Source organism: Monodelphis domestica, chromosome 1, assembly GCF_027887165.1.
Source record: "Monodelphis domestica isolate mMonDom1 chromosome 1, mMonDom1.pri, whole genome shotgun sequence".
NCBI lineage: Eukaryota > Metazoa > Chordata > Mammalia > Didelphimorphia > Didelphidae > Monodelphis > Monodelphis domestica.
This window is the reverse complement of record NC_077227.1, coordinates 511,578,682-511,597,934: the sequence shown is the minus strand read 5'-3', so window position 1 is coordinate 511,597,934 and position 19,253 is coordinate 511,578,682. Positions and strand designations below refer to the sequence as shown.

The window sequence follows — 19,253 nt, the reverse complement described above, 5'->3', positions numbered from 1 at the left end:
GAAATATAGTAAAATGAAGGAAATGTATGAGGGAAGTAGAAAACCTGCTTCCTACTGAAGTAGAAATTCAGCTCACTCCCTAAAAAGTTCCAATCTCCGTGTGGTGGAAGTCCAGTAGCCTCTTCAACAAGGGTCTCCCTGGTGTAAGCCTCTTCCTTCAGCTTGAAGGAATGCCGAATCTATGCAGTGCAGAATGCTTCTTTAGCTCAACTCACCAATGCCAAACGTATCTTCTTAAAGTACCTCAATTCTTTCTGAGAAAGAATCTCAGAAAAAGCCTCCTCTTCAGCCAAATTCCTCCTAAAAATGCCTCCTCAGGAGGCCTTGGACTGGCTTTTTATAAGCAGCTTCTCCACATCACTTCCTGTCTCTCTCCCACTTCACAGGCACCAATCACAGCTTCCCAATTTGCCTGGCACTGGCTGGGGGGCGGGGGGTGCAATGCTTGTGGACTTCTAGGGTATGAACTTTCTTTGTTAGTGACTTACTAAGTGATAAGTAGGGATACTTTAAGTTCTTGATTGATTAATTTAAAAGAGAGAAAGGGAATAAATATTCCCCTTCATAGTTCTTTAACATCAATGAAATAACAGGGATGGTTTTTTAAACTATGAAAAACACTCTTCTAGGGGTCGGGGAAATAGAGAAACAAACAAACAAACAAAAACATTATCCCAGTGATGGCAAACCTATGGCACACATGCCAAAGATGGCATGCAGAGTGCTCTCTATGGGACCCCTCAATGCCCTCCTCCCCAACTCCCCTTTTTATTACTAGAAAGGTAGATAGACTTGGACAGAGCTGATCCCTCCCTCCTCTCCATTATGCATCCTCACCCCTCTGCCCAATAGCCCAATGGGAGCACTCACTCCCCTCTCCCTCTCTACCCAGGCTGAGGAGATTCCTCGCTTCATTCACCCCTCTGCCTAGCAGCTCCAAGGGAGAGCACAGGGGGTAAGGTGGGTGGCTCATAGGCTACAGAAATGGAGAGGAGTGGGGTGCTCAGGCCACTTCCCTCCCTCTCTCTATGCTCACTGAGGAGATTCCTCACTTCACCCTCCCCTCCAACCAGAAGCCCAATGGGAGCACTTTCTCCCCCCTGTGTGGAGTAAGTTGGTTGAGGGGGGCAGCACACAGTCTCTGGGGGGGGCATAGCACAAGATCTCTAAAAGATTCACCATCACTGCTCTATCCTTAAGGAGTTACATTCTAAACAGAGTGCGAAAATTGCACCAAGCGGTCTTTTATATCACCATTGTTTCTAACATTCAATTTTCAGACTTTCAGGGAAAAAAGAGACATCCTGAGTCCATTCCTTCTCTTTTCACCCTACTACCTGTGCCAGTATTGCCCAGTGTCTTCATGTGGCTCCTACAGCTGGGGCTCAAAGATCTAGTTGAGGATGGAGAAACAAAGATCAAATTTTCAGTTTATGTTCCTTACAGTCAAAAGAAGTTCAGTCTCCTAACTTCTAGGGCAATCTATGTTCTTCACCCTGTTCTGCTGGAGCAGTCTTCTTTTCCTCCTTGATCTGACTGACGTAATGTTAGTCACAAGGCACTGGGATCCATCAGTTCTTTCACATGTGATTGTTTTTAGAGTTTTAAAGATTATAACTGATATATCTCTGTATCTCTATTGCCAGCTCTCAACTAGGTATTGAGAAAGGACAGAGGTGACTTTTTCCCATTTAAAAATGGTGGGGTATAAAATAGGAGAGCTCTCCTCCCTTCTCTCCTTCTTAGGTCTCACTTTTCCTTCTTCCAAAAGTCTCTCTCAAATAATCCTAAATGAACCCTACCCTTCCCATTATTATTTGGAACGAACACTAGCAACCAGTGGATAAATGACCACAGAAGATTCTTAAACTTTAGGTATGAATTAAATACTTCCTTCAACTCACTCTAAATCCTCTTATTCCATAATGTCTTCAGAGGTTTAACAATAAGGTTACAATCAAGACTTACCCATGAGCCTGTCTTTTCCGATAGGCTTTACTATTCCTAAGGAAGAAATGTCATCTGACTGCCCTACAAGCAGGGGCCTATAGCAGTTGCCCCAATTTAACACTCTTCTTACCTTTCTCTCCTTGTCACTTGGCACAAGGCAAAAATTGTCTTCCCTGCAAGAACAAAATATTTCTAAACAACTTTTATACAAAATAATTTAACGAGGGTTTTAAAAGAGGAGACTTAAAGTGCTTTCATCACGAAGGAAATCTGGTGAACAGTTCTGTCCAGATTTCATGGATTAGTCAGTTGTCTTTTTTGGCAAAGATTAAAGAAGAATAACTAGAGGAAGGTCATGGTATCACGTAGTTTATAGAGAGACGTAGTAGAAGGCAGAACAAAGTATGCAATTCAGATGGAAAGGGAAGAGCTGAAAAAGAAGTAAGAGTTCAAAGTCACTGAGTGTGGACTAGGGCAAATCCAGAGAAGAGGATTTGAGGACAACAAGAAGACTGGAGATGATACCATACGAGGATTGATTAGAGGAACCAAGGATGTCTAGCCTACAGAGGAGAAGTCTTACAGGAGCATTATAGTTGCATTCAAGGACTTAAAGGACTATGATGTGGAGCAAGGACTCAACTTATTCCATTTGACCCCAGAGAGTAAAACCATGAGGAACAGATAGAAGCAGAAAAAAGGCAAAACTGCCTATAGCAATTAGAACTATTCATAAGGTGAATGGGCTGCCTTGGGAGGTGGTGAATTCCTCTCATTTTAGATATTCAAGCAGAGACTAATTGTTCACTTTCTCAAGCTGTGACAATGTGGGGATGCTTTTGATGTGGGTTGAGCTACATAGCACTGAAGGCCTTTCAACTCCATGATTCTGGTAAATAAAATAAAAGGGAGCAAATATTTGAAGAGAACTATTTGTAAGAGAGGATTAGGCTTGTTCTGCTTTGTTCTATCAAGAAGAATTAGGAGAAATGGATGGAAGTTAGAGAAAAAGGTGTATTGGGATCTCTATTAAGAAAAACTTATTAGAACTGTATAGAAGTGGGATAGGGCTGTCTTAGAAGGCAGTAGGGCCACTGTTAGAGATCTTCAAGTGAAGATTGAACAGCTTGCCAAGGATGTTGCTCTGCTTTGGGTTGGACTGGCCTCTGAGATGTCTTCCTCCTTTGAAGTCCTAGGATTCTTTCTGTCTGTCCATATTCCTTTCCAATTCACTACTTACAGCCTAGAGCAGCTGGATGGGTCAGTGAACAGAGCACTGAGCCTGGAATCCAAAAGACTTGAGTTCAAATGTAGTTTCAGATGTTTACTACCTCTATGATCTTGGGCAAGTCACTTAACTTCGGTTTACCTCAATCCACTGGCAAACCATGCCAGTGTCTTTGCCAAGAAAACCCCATGGACCATATAATCCATTAGGTCACAAAGGGTAGGATACAATTGAACGATATTTCCAATCTGCTGTAAATTAGATAATCAAATAATTTCTGCTGAAGAAGGTAAATTCCTTAAGGGGAGACACTTTCACTTTTGTTCTTTTATTCCCAGAGTTTAGCTAAGGGTCTGGTTTAGTAAGAACTTAATAAGTGTTTCTTTGATCACTTGATTATGTTCTAGCAAGCCGAACTTGTCAGCAGTCCATGCCTTAAGTGGGGCATTTGCTGTGTTCTGTAAATTGCCCAGACTTGTGATTTCATCATGGTGGGGACATTCCATTGAGAAAATTCTTTCTGCCAAAGGAGATCAGCATCTGCTCTGTCATTTGTAAAATTGCTCAGACAACGCAGAGAGCCTCATGCCTATCCTATTGGCCAATAGGACAGTAAAGGAAAATTATAAATGTTGAAGGAGTTGTGGTAAAAATTGGGACACTAATGCACTGCTGGTGGCGACATTAATCCAACCCTTCTGGAAGGCAAATTGGAATTATGCCCAAAGGGCTATAAAACAATGCATACTCTTTGATCCAGTAATACCACTACTAGGTCTGTTTCCTGGAGAGCTTAAAAAAAAAAGGAAAGTACCTACTTATACAAAACATTTCTAGCTGCTCTTTTTGTTGTGGCAAAGAATTGGAGATTAAGGTTATGTCCATCAGCTAGGGAATGGCTGAACAAATTGGGGTATATGATGGTGATGGAATACTAGTGTGCGGTAAAGAATGATGAACAAGATGATTTCAGAAAGAGCTGGAAAGACTGACGTGAACTGATGCTGAGTGAAATAAACAGAACCCAAAAAACATCATATACAGTAACAGCAATATTGTGGAATGATCAACTGGGACAGAAGCTACTCCCAGAAGTACAATGATCCGGGACAAGTCTGAGGACTTACGACAAAGGATGCTGCCCACCTCTAGAGAAAGAATTGTTGGACTCAGAATGCAGATGAAAGCATGCAATTTTTTCATTTATTTATTTGGGCATATGTTTGGGGGTTTTGGTTTTATAAGAAAACTCACAAAAATGAACGATATGGAAATGTGTTTTGCATGATAATACAATTATCTGTTATATACCCAGACTGAATCACCTGCCAGCACTGGGATGGGGCAGGAAAGGGTGGGAGGCAAGTTCAATCATGTGACTTGGGAAAACTTGTGTGGAAATGTATTACATGTAATCAATATGTTATATATATGTATATATAAAGAAAAAAAGAATATGGAGAGGGGTCTGTCACTTTCCCAGGGGCTCAGAGCCAGGATGGGTCAGAGGTGAGCCTTGAACTCCCTTCCTTAGAAACGAGGAACCTTCTGACTCGAAGGCTCTCTATCCATTATCTGACACTGCCTCTCATATTTTAAAATGTCCTATTAAAGTTAGAATGAGTCAACATTAGCCTTTTTATTCCCAGCCATTTGAATGGGCCATTCTTAGCTCTGGAATTTTTTTACTCCAAATTTCACTTATGGTCAGAGCCCTGGTAATGCTATGGTCAAGAACTTTTAAAGCATTGCCCAGGGAATTTGGGACGGTTTCCAAAGTGCCCTGCTATACAGGGACTATTGCTAGATCCCAGAGCAACACAGATACTTCCAAAGAAAAGAGAAATGTCAATGTTCCTGATTTGTTACAAATCTAGGCCCTGAGTAGAACAGAGAAGTTACTGGAAATGTACTTGTAGAGTGATAGAGAGCGAAGAAGGCAGACTCTAGATAACAATAAATACAATAATTCAATAGGGAGAGGCAAGGCAGTTCTGGGAAATTGCAACAGCCAAGGTGAGTGTCATGGGATTAAAGGACACAGAGTCCAAGCTAAAGGACATAGCTCTGGCAACAATCATCAAACTAACTGTTTTTAAATAAATGAGCTTTGTTAGGAGGTTGAATGTTTGTGGGGAAGAGTTGCTTGTGTCAAAACAAAATATCCACATTTTGTTTAAACTGAGGGAAAGAGAACACAAAGAACTTTGCTATATCTGCCCCAGTGATTTTCAGCCTTTCCACAATTGCACGCTGCACTCCATAGTCGCTGGCTGGTCTTTGGCACTCCCTTGCTAAAAGTGCCAGATAACAAGTTTACCCCGAACATTAAAGTTAGTTAGTTAATCTTGTTTAGAGCTCTCGTTTTCTGACGCCAACTGAAGTCACTGGAGACTTGTTGGGGTGTTCACGACATAGGCATGGGGGTTGCAAGTAAATATGATGCCAAAATAAAATGGCTGATTCTATCCATTCTGAGCTGTCTGGTCCAAAGCAAAACAAAACAAACAAACCAAAAACTGAAACCAAAACCGAGAAATAAATGATTAACCTTGGATTGGGATGATGGAATTTACCAGATATTTTAGCCCCATGTTAACACAGTCCAAGAGGCATTGACAGCTGGAAGAGAATGATTGTGTCCTCAAAACAAAACTTCACACACTTTATAGTCTTACCAAAGTGGCCTCCATGCAGTTCCATCTCCTATCATTGCATCCTTGTTCCAGCTATTTCAAAAGCCTGAAATACTCACCCTCCATATTGTACCTCTCCTGATCTCTAGTTTCCTTCAAAACTCAGCTCCAATGCCACTTCCTGCACAAAGCCGTTCACACTCCCCCCTCCTCCAGAAATGCCTATGTATCACCTAACCTGAGAGAGACCTATAAGGGTAGGATGGCTCTCCTTTTTTCCTTTGTACTCATCACCTAGCCCAAGGCAGGTGTTTGTTTAATAAGTGTTTGTTGATGGCCTAATTACACAATTTGTAATATCTTTATAATGCGATTGTCTCATGCCCCATCTGCAGGGTAATAATGACAACAACAAAAACAAATATTACTTGAGCAAAAAATCCTTGAAATATTCAGATATTAGGGAAGGTAGATAGGTGGCTCAGGGGGTAGAGAGTCAGGCCTGGAGCTTGGAGGATCTGAGTTCAAATCTAACTTCAGACACTTCCTAGCCAAGGGAAATCACTTAACTCCAATTGTCTAGCTCTTACCACACTTCTGCCTTGGAAACAATACTTAGTTCTGATTCTAAGATGGAAGGTAAGGGTTTAAAAAAGAAAAGAAATATTCAAATATTAAGCAATAAACAATAGTCATTCATTAAACAACTATGGTGTGATGGGCACTATGTTAGGTGCTGGAGTTATAAAGACATACTCTTGCCTACAGGGAGCTTATATTCTATTGGAACATATGGCTTTAGAATATAAATGCCTCTAATGCATAGTTGGTGGAGTTGTGAAGTGATCCAACCCTTCTGGATACATATACCTTTTGATTGGGCAATACCACTATTTCCCAAAGAGATAAAAAAGGGGAAAGGACCTACTTGTACAAGAATATTTATAGCAGCCGTTTTTATAGTGGCAAAGAATTGGAAGTTCAAGGGATACCAATTAATTGGGGAATGGCTGAACAAATTGGGGTACATGTTGGTGATGGAATAATATTGTGCTATAAGAAATGATAAGCAAGATGATTTCAGAAAAAAAGCTGAAAAGATCTGCAGGAACTGAGGCAGAGTGAAATCAGAAGAACTGGAAGAACATTGTACACAATAACAGGAATATTGTACAATGATTATCTGTGAAAACTTGGCTACTCCCAGCAGTGCAATGATTTGGGATAATACTGAAAGATTTATGACTGGGAATGCTCTCCTCCTCCAGAAAAGGAACTGTTGGAGTCGTCTTTCACATCAGTGTATTTATGGTTTTATTTGGGGATTTTGGTTATGTATGAGTGTGCTCTTACAACAATGACCAATATGGAAGTATGTTTTGCATGACAATAAAAATAAAATTTTTTAATAAAGAATATAATTACCTTCACTTGGCTAACTAGAATAGGTATATCCATCAGTCTCCCTCTGAACAAAGTTTGCTGCTTCTTTATTTCCCACCTCTGACCACCAGGATTTCAAAAATAAATTGAGATTTACAACAGATTAAGTAAATTGCTGCAGCTACCTCTTTATGCCACTCTGAAAACAGATACAAAAGAAATGGAAGTAGCTTTCATTGAAAAGCCAGACCTGGGCTGACTTGTCTCCAAAGCCCAAATAAGGAATATTTTCACCTGGAATAAATACAGATGGCTAGGGGCCAGGGATAGAGGCAGCACAAAAAAGCTCTTCATGTTGGATGTCTTCACCTCAAGAGAAATCAATATCTAACTCATGAGGCTTTGTGGGAGAAAGCAGGTGCCCCAAAATCTGAAGGACCATAAGTTAAGCAGCAGAGATTGCGATCACCATGGGCTGAAGTTCATATTCCTCATGAGGAAGCATCCTCCCACACACTCAGAAGGAAACTTCCCTGCTGGATATTGGCACCCTGGACCAAAGCCTCATTCATCCTATGCTAGTTGCTACTCAAACTGCCTTTCCCAAGCCAAGACTGCTGGTCATTTAGGTTCTGTGTAAAGGCAGGAAGAGAAGGCAAAGCTGTTTTAACTGACCTCTATTTTAATTGACCAGAGCAATTTGGACAAGAAATCAGGCCATTTGGCCAATGACATCCTTTTGCTCCTCCACTATCTTCCTGACATATTCCTGTGCCTCATCCTCTCCCTTCAGACCCCTCATTTTAGCTCTTGCCTTGGAACCTTCATTGTATTTAATCTGACTCAGACCCACCATGCCATTCATTGCCCAGACATCTTCCTGTTATGTGCCTGTGCATATGCCCACTCCCCAACCACCCTTCAGCTCTGGGGAAACTGATCAAATCGACATTACCATTCCTGAAAGGGACATGCCAATTAACTGTCCTATGACTCCACTCACTATTCTTGTGACTTCCCTGACCACAGCTTTCCTCTCTGGTCACCAATTTTCCATATGTGTTGTCTTCCCCTATTAAAATGAAAGTTTCTTTCCAGGGATTACCGTGTGTTTTGTCCCTAGATTCTAGTAGAGTGCTGACATTGTAAATTTTTGCATTCATATATTCATTCATTCATTCATTCATTCATTCATTCATTCATTCATTCATTTGAGAAGCTGATGATCAAGTCACCTTTTGCCTTGGACCATTGAAATGACCTCCTAATTAGTTTCCCTGCTTACCGCTCTTCCCAATTCAGTCCACTCTCAGGATAACTTTCAAAATGATTCTCCAAGCATGTGCATCTAATCATATTACTTCAGGGACATGATGAGGAAACTCTTATAGTACCTTCTTACTTCTAAGACCAAATATAGGAGCAATTAGGTAGCTCAGTGGATAGAGAACCAGGCCTGGACATAGAAGATTCTGTGTTCAACCTCAGACACTTCTTAGATATGTGACCCTGGTCAAGTTACATAACTCTCATTGCTTAATCCTTACTACTTTTCTGCCTTAGAACCAATTCTTAGTATTGTTTCTAAGACAGAAGGTAAGGGTCTGTGAAAAAAAAAAGATCAACTATAAATTTGTCTCTTTGGCAGGTAAAGCTGTTTACAATCTAATCTCTACCTATGTTTCCAACTCTATTTCACATTAAGACTGCACCACCTAGATGTCTCAGCATTTAAAGTTGAATTGCTCCACAGGATTATTCCTAAATTGAGGAATTTATCAGTACACATAAAAACAGAAAGGGAAAGCTTGGGAGCAGTTAAGGACACTAGGGGCTACTAGGTGGTGCAGTGCTGGACCTGGAATCAAGAAGACTCATCTTCCTGAGTTCAAATCTGGCTTCAGACACTCACTAGCTGTGTGACTTTGAGAAAGACACTTAACCCTGTTTTCCTCTGTTCCTCATCTGTAAAATGAGCTGGCGAAGGAAATGGCAAACTACTTCAGTATTTTTGCCAAGAAAATTCCAAATAGGGCAGTGATGGTGAACCTATGGAATACATGCCAAAGATGGCACACAGAGCACTCTCTGTGGGCACATGGCCACCCTCCACCCCACAAAGAGTTTGTTACTAGAACGTGTTAAGATTAAAATGTAGGCCAAACTGTGGCAGGTAAAAATTAGTTTCTCTCTGATAGAAGTATTATATTTTTATGATCTTTATTAAAGCTTAAGAAATAGAGAAAATACAAAATAAGAAAAGCACGTGCCTAGGCCCAGAGAGCCCATTCACAACCACTCACATCTTGCCTGCTAGGTGGAGAGCTGCGTCTCCTTGGAAGCGGAAGTAGGAAGAGAAAGAGCTGTAGGCGGAGACTCTTTAAATAATAACTTTTTCTCCGTCCAAGTGAGAATTCAGGTAAGGTTACAAAGCATCTCAGGAACTAGAGCAAGGACTTCTGGGGGTTGGAGTCCGGGGTTCAAGTCTCCATTTTTACAAAAGGCAGAGGGACTTGGATGGAGCTGCTCCATTCCCCCTCTCCACCACGCCTGAAGACAATTTTTTACATCACCTGCCCCTCTGCACAGCAGCACAATGGGAATGCACAGAGGTAAGGTGGGTAGCTCACAGGTGGCAGAGCTGGAGGGGAGAGGAACACTGGAGCCACTCCCTTCCCCCTCTCTACACTAGCTGAGAACATTCCTCACTTCACCCACCCTTCCACCCAGCAGCCCAATGGGAGCACTTTCTCCCTCCCCTGTATGGGGTAAGGGCTGCGCAGGACACACCTGGCAGTTGGTGGGAGGGGGAGGGTATATGGGAGGGCACAGCACTCAGCCTGGGAGGTGGGGTGGAGTCAGGGTCCAGCACTCCTTCTCTAAAAGCTTCATCATCACTGAAATAGGGTCACAAAGAATTGGAAATGACTGAACAACAAAGGATACTAGACTCAAAGGCATATAGACTATAATAGGGAATACCTTCTTTTCTTTTTTAAAATAATATTTTATTTTTCCCTAATTACATGTAAAAACAATTTTTAACAATTTAAACATTTAAACAATTTAACATTTAAAAAAATTTCAAGCCTCAAATTCTCTCCTTCCATCCTTCCACCTCTTACCTCCCTGAGATGGTAAGCAATGTAATATAGATTTTATATATGCAAGCAGATAAAACATTTTCCCATATTAGTCCTTTTGTGTATGAAAACTTAAAAAAAAATGAAGAAAGAAAGCAAAATGTAGTATGCCTTGGTCTGGATTCAGACACCCATCATTTCTTTCTCTGCAGGCAGATGCATTTTTCATGATAAGTCCTTTGGGACATGTCTTGAAGCATCATATTATTGAGAATAGCTAAGTCGATCCCAATTGTTCAATGTTCAATATTGCTATTACTGTGTACAATGTTCTCCTTAATACTTTCTTTTTTTCTCCTATTTTCCTATTTTCTCCTCTTATCTTTATATCTTACCAAGATAAAAAACATCCTAGTCTTCTTATCCCAATAAAAACTATCATTTTCTAGAAATTAATTCAACTCCATTAAAAGTAATAGATACAAAGAAATGATTGGTCAATTAGTTGAGACTTCTCTAGGGATAGAACTTATTAATCCTGGATGAGTGGACCAAATGGGCTAGCCACTTTTAAGGGAAGGCATTCTAGTGTTATAAGGGGCTATCCTAACACAAACACCCCTTCTTCCTTGGTTTATCCCCTCCAAATCCACCCACAAAACTCTTCCCACAGGAGCAAATTTCAAGGAGCTTCACCAACACTAAGTTATCAGTGGAAGTAGAGGAGGAAGTTGGTCAGGTAAGCATTTGAAATGATGCTCTCATTGCCCAGCCTACCAAACATCTCCTGCAGAGAACACCACAAATTCAGCAGCATATATGGAAAACACTATCTGACAGGAAGTGTATACAGATGAGCCTATCTTCAGGAGCCTGAGGCATGATTTAATTTTTAAATTATGGTTTGGTTTGGTTTGGTTTTTTAAATGAGGTACTAGAAATTTTGACTATAATTTTGCCTTCTCACTACTGATGTAGGCTAGTGCTAGGCAAATTGAAAGACTGCAATTGGTTCTCATAGAGGAAGGGACAGGAAGTGACGTGGAAAGAGGACTATAAAAATTTTTGAACTTCCTGTTCAGCGGATTTTCAGCTTGGATCTTCTCCTTGGGACTTCGCCTTGGGACTTTGCCTTGGGAGACTCTGCATCAGTGAGCTGGCCTTCTTTTCCAGGTTTCTAGAGAAATTGGTTCCAGAGAAGCCTTCTTTTTCTGATGGAGGCTGTGTTGGTAGAAACCTTGCTGAAGATACCACCAGACTGCTGGCTGAGGATTCCCAGAAAATCCATGTGGGGATAAGGGATATGGTGAAGCCCTGCCAAGGCTGAGCCCCACACCAGAGCAGTGCATAGGGTGATAGGCTAGATAATTCTCTACCTTCTTCTTACATTTTCCCACTTCCACTCTTCCCACCTCTTTATAAATAAAGCTACTAAAAATCATTTTGACTTAAGTTATAATATCTTTAAATCAGTGACCTCAATATTTCTATAGAATTCTCATATTTAGCATAAAGCCTAAATTTTAAATTCTTACACTTTGTCATTTGTTTCATTGTCAAGGCATACTCAGGAAAGAATCCCTGGTTCTAAGGTACTCAATAAATTATCATCCTGGTTTTGGTTGACTACTAGCAATGGGGGGAAACTTACTACCTCCAGACAATTCTAATTGTGAATAAGTTTCTCCTGACATCAAATCTAAACTTGTCTCCTTGCAATGTCCACCAATGGGTGGCTCTTGGTTCTGTTTTCTGGGACCAAGTAGGAGAGTTTAATTCTTCTTCCATGCCTGAAGTGCTTAAAGATGGCTCGCTTGTCCCTTTGCCTCCCCATCCTTACATCTTCTCTTCTTCGGGATTAACACCTGCAATTCCTCCAACCCACCCCCTTATGACATGATACTAGACCATGCATTTTTTCCAGGGTTCAGTAAAGGGAGCTATCCAATCTTCCACAACTATGTTTATTTATTTAGTGCTTAAATAGGAAAAGGACTTTAAAAATTAGGCTCTTCATCCATGTTAGTGAGGCTCATCAGAACCCTGCCTGTGCCTTTTAGAAGGGAAAGAAATCAAAGCAGAGAGAAGGGATAAACTTTAGGATACTTGTAGGTCAGAGCTGGAAAGAATCCTGGAGATGAGCTAATCAGCCTAGCACTTTCAATACATAAAGGATGCCCCCAAGGTGATGATTTGGCTAAGTTCATCAGTGGCAAAGGTGGGAACAGAAATCCAGTCTCCCAATTCTCAGGTTAGCCCTCATTTTATCATAAAACCCTACCTCTTTTTCAGTGATGCTTGCTCAACCCTAACCCAACAATATGCTAGTGTCAAAGCTGGAACAAAGAACAGATGTTTAATTACACTCAAAACAAAATTATGTTTATTGAGGAACACAGACCCCCCAAAAAAAGATCCCAATTGCCAAAAGATATCTTGACTGGAAGGCTGAAAAAATTATATTCTGATATCTAAATATACAAACATCAATGTTTCCGTTGGTTTCAGGCTCAATTTCTAAATCCTACAGCCTAATCACAAAGGACAAGAGTTGAATTTCTTGGGTAGCTAACTTTTCTTGGTGACATTCTCATAAGAAATTCTTGCATTCCCCTCCTCATCACTGCATTCTCTGCAATTTCTCTCAGGCTGTTATACAACTTTTCCATTTCTCTGTATTCCCTCTTGACATCTACAAAAGAACAAAACATAAGAAGGAGTTAGCTGCCTTTTCAAAGTTTAATTTTGTCACAGATGGCCATTAGGAATCTTTGTAAAGGAATATGCTGATTCACTGCTGTTCATTGCATTGAGGCTATATGGTCAAGAATTTTCTTCCCCATTAAAATTTGAATGATACTTGTTTTTTGTCTTTCTTTGCCGCCTCAGTCTTTAGCATAGTACCTGGTATATAAAAAGTGCTTAATAAATGTTTATTGAATAACTGGCTATGCTAATAAGAGTCAGGAATGACTGATTTAAACTGACAAGAGGATAATGTTCAAGTAAAATGAGATCAAATACAAATCAAAAGCAAGTAAATTTAGGGGCACAAAGAAAGACAAAAACAAGTATCATTCAAGTTTTAATGGGGAAGACAATATGCAATTAACTACAATTAACTAAATACACCTGTGGAGTAATGTAAATATAAACATGTCATATGATCTGTATATATATCATATACATATTAACAACATATATCTCAACTCAATGCAATACAGTGCATACAGGAGGTAATCTCAGAAGCCTCTCTTCATCCTTGCCTGCCTCTCTGTTATGACTCTTGACCATATAGCCTCAGTGCAATAAACAGCAGTGAATCAGAGTTGAGTTTCTTGGGTAGCCAACTTTTCTTGGTGACATTCTCATAAGAAATTCTTGTATTCTCCTCCTTATCACTACATTCTCTGCAATTTCTCTCAGGCTGTTATACAACTTTTCCATTTCTCTGTATTCACTCTTGATATCTACAATTCAAAAAAACAATTAAGAGAGGCTGAAGACAATTGGGGAAAGAACTTAAAAAGCAAAATAAGTCATCTGGAAACAGAGGCACATGAACTAAAACAAGAAAATAGTGTCTTGAAAGCCAGAATTGATCAGCTTGAAAACAAGGTAAAGAAAGTGAAAGATGACCTACAAAGAAAAACAGTCCAGAAGAAGTAGGATGACCAAAAAGCCAGAGATGAAATTCAGTGTTAAAAATTTGCATCCAACAACTAGAAGCAAATGACTTCACAAGGCAGCAAGTCTATAAAACAAAATCAAAAGAATGAAAAAACGGAGGAAAATATGACACACCTCACTGATAAAACTACAGACTTAGAAAAGGGATCCAGAAGAGACAATTTAAGAATTATTGGACTACTGGAAAATCATTATGAAAGAAAAAGCCTGGGCATCATTATACAGGAAATTATCAAAGAGCACCATCCTGATATTCTTGAACAAGAGGGAAAAGTAGAGATTGAAAGAATCCACAGATCACCTCCTGCATTTAATCCCTAATTGACAATGCCCAGGAATATTATAGCCAAATTCAAGAACTACCAGACCAAGGAAAAGATACTACAAACTGCTAAGAAGAAACCATTCAGATATCATGGAACCACGGTTAGGATAACACAGGACCTGGCTGCATCTACATTGAAGGACCAGAAGGCATGGAATATGATATTCTGGAAAACAAGGGAACTGGGTCTACAACCAAGAATCAACTACCCAACAAATTTTACTATATTCTTGCAGGGTAAAGTATGGTTATTTAATAAAATAGAAGAGTTCCAATCATTCATAAAGAAAAGACTTGACTTAAACAGAAAATCTGATGCTCAAACACAGAACTCAAGAGAATCACCAAAAGGTAATTAAGAAAGGGAAAAACAAAAACAAATCTTTTTTTAAGGGACCCAATAAGTTCAAATGATTTTTATTCCTATAAGAAAAGATGATATTGGTAACTCTTAAAAATTGTTATCATCAGGGTAGCTAGAAGAAGTATACTTAGAGGGAACAGTGACAAACTGTATAAGATAAAATGTATATATGTATGTATGTATGTATATCTATATATGTATGTATGTGTGTATATATATATATATATATATATATATATATATATATATATACACACAAACCAGGGGTGGGTGGAAAAGAGGATAATACTAAGAGAAATGGGGAAAGAAGTAAAATGGGTAATTTTATATTTCATAAAGAAGTGCATGGGGGAAGGGGAAGAGAAGACCAATACAATGGAAGGGTGAAAGAGGTTGGAGACAATTGCCAAGAAAATTTTAATTATTACAGTGGGAAGGATCAGAAAGGTTCAAGTGGAAGGAAAACCTCCAACTCCAAATTCAATCATCATCATCATCAACATCAACAACAACAACAACATCAACAACATCAACAACAATATCAACAATAACAACATCAATATCTAACTATCCATATTTTCCTGGCCCAGGAATTATTTTTGCTGGGTGTTCTAACCTAAATAGCATACTACACAGAATACTGAATGAGAGCCAAAAGACCTAAACTCTAGATTTGAGTGCCACTATGTGTCCTTTGGGGGTTAAAGAAAGTCTTCTTTTTCCTGGACTCAGTTTCCTCATTTATGTATGAGTGAAGCTTATTTGGAGTCTACATTAAGTTAATCAATTAAATCAAAGAATAAACCAGGTGTAAACAAGAAAAAAAATAATCTAATTACAAAACTGAATGATATGGAAATAGGTTTTGTATTATAATACATGTATAACCCAGATTGAATTGCTTGACATTCTTGGGAGGGGGGGAAGGAATAAAGGAGGGAAACAATCCAAGTATCTCTACTCTTGACACTTCAGTCCTTAAACCATAACAGCAACCTACTCCTGGATCCTATTCCTCTCTTTAAAATTATGGTATCCTTTACATTGCTCAGTCAAAATTTTTCTTAGGTGAGTATAAATTCAGCATATTAATCTAATGTTTCCAGCAACTACCACATAGATTGATTAAGAGGTGGAAATGATGTAACAAATTTAAAGATCTCTGTAAAACTTAAAGTTCTAAATAAATATTAGCTCATCATCATCAAAAAAAAAAAGTTCTATGATAACCAGATATACCTGGCCTAACTCTGTTAATTGGTTCCATAAAAGCATAACATCAGGGAAGAACCTTCAAAAGAAGTAGGGTCTGCTTCTTCCTTTCCTTTGGAGAAGCTGCTTCTTTTGAAGGTTCTTTGAAGTTTGAAGAGGAGCCAAGGACACACGTGCCGGAGTAAACAAAGCTCTGATCAGGGACTTATAAAGGAAAGTAGCCACAAAGAAAATAAAGGGCAACTGGGAATGACAGCCATGAGGAATGGAAGCTTTAAGCAGCACAGGCATAAAATTCTGGAGCAATGGAGATTCCAGAGAGAATGAAAAGAAAGCTGACAACAGACTGGCCATAGCAACACATGAATTAGGGATTTAATTTGTTAGTCTATAAATTTTGTGGAGCTGTAACTGTTTCCTTGCTAATGGGGCTTGGAAATGAGCCCTTTTTCTGCTCTTTTCATGCCTTTTAATAAACCTGTTCTGTGTTTAATTGTTTACTTTTAGCCTAGAGTACTTTCAAGGGCCTGGGGAAGAACCCAAAGAGGAAGACATAAGCCAAATCAGAAGTTCTCAGGGTCTGAGCCATAGAGATTTTAAAATCATTATTATTTATAGCTAATAATGATTATTATTATGATTGATATATCAACACTATAATTGATTGGTTTATTGTATTAATATTTTAATTATGTTGTTAATAGTTATATTACTGATATTAGAATTAATTATTAATCATTGTTATTATTAATAAAACTTGCCCAATTTGACCAAAGTAAAAGGTTAATATGGAAAAGGACCAGGATTTAAACCCAAGTTCTTTGTCTCCAAATTAAGTATTTTTTCCAGATGAAGTCTATACTTGAAATTGTACAATTTTAAAAGTACTCAGAAAACAATCAACCAATAAGCATTTATTAAGCAGCAGATACTGACTTATGTGCAGGGAATTCAAAGGCAAAAGTGATATAGTCCCTTTCCTCAAGGAGCTTACGCTCTCCTTACGCTCTCAGAAGAAATAACCCATACATCTATAAGTAAATAAAAATATATGCAAGGTTAATATAAAGTATAAAAGCAGAGGAATTTAAAAAGCCTCATGTAAGAGATGACATTTGGACTGAGCACTGAAGAGCTAGAGATTCTAAGAGGCAAAGGAAGGAAGGAACCAAGAATTTATTTATTTATTTATTACTACTATGTGTCAGGAAGTGTGCTAAGTATTTCACAACTGTTATCTCATTTGATCTTCACAGTAACCCTGCAAAATCAGTACCATTATTACCCTTCATTTTATAATCGAGGAAACTGAGGCAAATAGATGCTATGTGTCTTGTCCAGGGTCACATAGCTAGTAGATGTCTGAGGTCAGATTTGAACTCAAGATTTTCTGACTCCAGGCACAACATTCTATCCACTATGGCACCTAACTGCCCTGAGGTGAGGAAAAAATTCATCCTACATATGGGAGACAGACCATGGAAAGGCACGGATACAGGGGACAGAATGTTATCTATAAAGAACAAGGAAGCTAGAATGGAATGTAGAGGGAATAAAGAGGAATAATGTGGAATAAGCCTAGAAAAGTGAACAGGGAAGAGCTTCACTTGTCAAACAAAGGAATTGGCTTTTATTCTAGAGGTAACAATTTTCAAAATGTCTCAAAATAGAGGAAGATTCCAGAAGGATAGAAAAGCTCTCTGATAGCATTACCTAAGCCAAAAACACATCAACTACTGATCTACACACCCAATTTCTCATGCCTACAAAATCTTTCTTTTAATTTTATACATTTTAATTTCAATCCCTTCCCAGGTTGAAGGATTCAAATCATGTAGTTCTTGTTGTTGTTGAAAGCAGTTGTACATTTTCCTTGCATTTTTCTAGCTCTTTAGCTGTCAAACACAAATTGAAGTACAAGATGGCATAAGTCTTTGTTGAGCTTCCAGAAAACTCGTTCACATCCTACTAATTGGCAGGATTTTTAAAAGGACAAGTACAGTATTTTTCAGTGTTCATTTTGGTTCCTTCTTTTTTAATGATTTGTTCTCTTAGAGTAAATCCATAATCCTGGGAAATGCTTTAAGCATCTAACAACATGAGGAACCAGGGTGGGAAGGTAAGGATAGAATTTCACAAAACTAGCCCATGGAAGTACCAAGTAGCTGACTCACTCTCAAACTTCCAACCATATTGTTGACATTTTGGGAGGAGAAATTAAGAAAGCTGGACCATGTGGGAAATTCCCAGTCTTGGAAATTTTCCCAGGGTCAGTGGTTAAAGTATAAGACTGTAGGTTTCATTTGACTGGTGAAGATTTCCACTGACCATATGTGATGGTGGAGAGAAGTGGAACATGGTCAGAGGGTTTTCCCTTCACCTGGTCACCTTAATATCAAAACCACATGGTAATACCCATCCATTAAGAAAGTCCTAAAGGACCATCTGCATCTCCTCCCTATACAAAAGCAAAGAAACCTGATGAAGTCAGGGTCAGGTCAGAGGAGAAGTCAACTATGCCAAGGTCACCTGTGGTCCACCACCTTGAAGCATACAGTTACACTTTATTTTGTTTTACCTACGATAAAAGCATTTTGCATAACTTCTTGATTGAGTGAAATCTTTGGAGGCTACACAGAGAAGGAAAACAAGACTGGAATCTATGTGGATGGGGGCACAAATCAAGAGTGTGATAAGTTATTGTGGGAATTTGTTCATTGGCTTAGATTAAAAAGACAAAATCTAGGAACACCCAAAAGGCTAAGAGAGGAAGTTCAAGCTTCAAATGCCACCTGCTGGCTTTCACTAATATAGCACTACAAAATGGGACCTGAAATCACAACAAAGACAACTGGTAGAAACATGAACCTGTAGGATAACTACTTTCTTCATACAAAATGGCCTCTTTACAATATCCCCAGCAAATGCTCTTGAAATCTCTACTTTAAAAGGTATAACCTACATCCGTCTATTTACCACTTCAGGAAGGGAGAAAGGGAGAAAAATCTGAATTTTAAAATGTCAAAAATTGTTTCTATATGTAACTGGAAAAGAGAAAGGAAGAAAGGAAGAAAGGAAGAAAGGAAGAAAGGAAGAAAGGAAGAAAGGAAGAAAGGAAGAAAGAAAGAAAGAAAGAAAGAAAGAAAGAAAGAAAGAAAGAAAGAAAGAAAGAAAGAAAGAAAGAAAGAAAGAAAGAAAGAAAGAAAGAAAGAAAGAAAGAAAGAAAGAAAGAAAGAAAGAAAGAAAGAAAGAAAGAAAGAAAGAAAGGAAGAAAGGAAGAAAGGAAGAAAGAAAGGAAGAAAGGAAGAAAGGAAGAAAGGAAGAAAGGAAGAAAGGAAGAAAGGAAGAAAGGAAGAAAGGAAGAAAGGAAGAAAGGAAGAAA

The 19,253-nt window shown here is 38.9% G+C and overlaps 1 protein-coding gene across 1 annotated transcript in view; it reads right to left on the bottom strand.

Annotated features, from left to right (window-relative positions):
* Positions 1-12,635: 12,635 nt before the first annotated feature.
* NUGGC (nuclear GTPase, germinal center associated) overlaps positions 12,636-19,253 on the bottom strand; it is a 97,665-nt gene continuing 91,047 nt past the window's right edge. Inside the window, exon 18 of the mRNA XM_016428625.2 lies at positions 12,636-12,972. Within this exon, the coding sequence (XP_016284111.2) occupies positions 12,812-12,972 (161 nt within the window). The 3' untranslated portion in view covers positions 12,636-12,811. The remainder of the gene's footprint in view (positions 12,973-19,253) is intronic.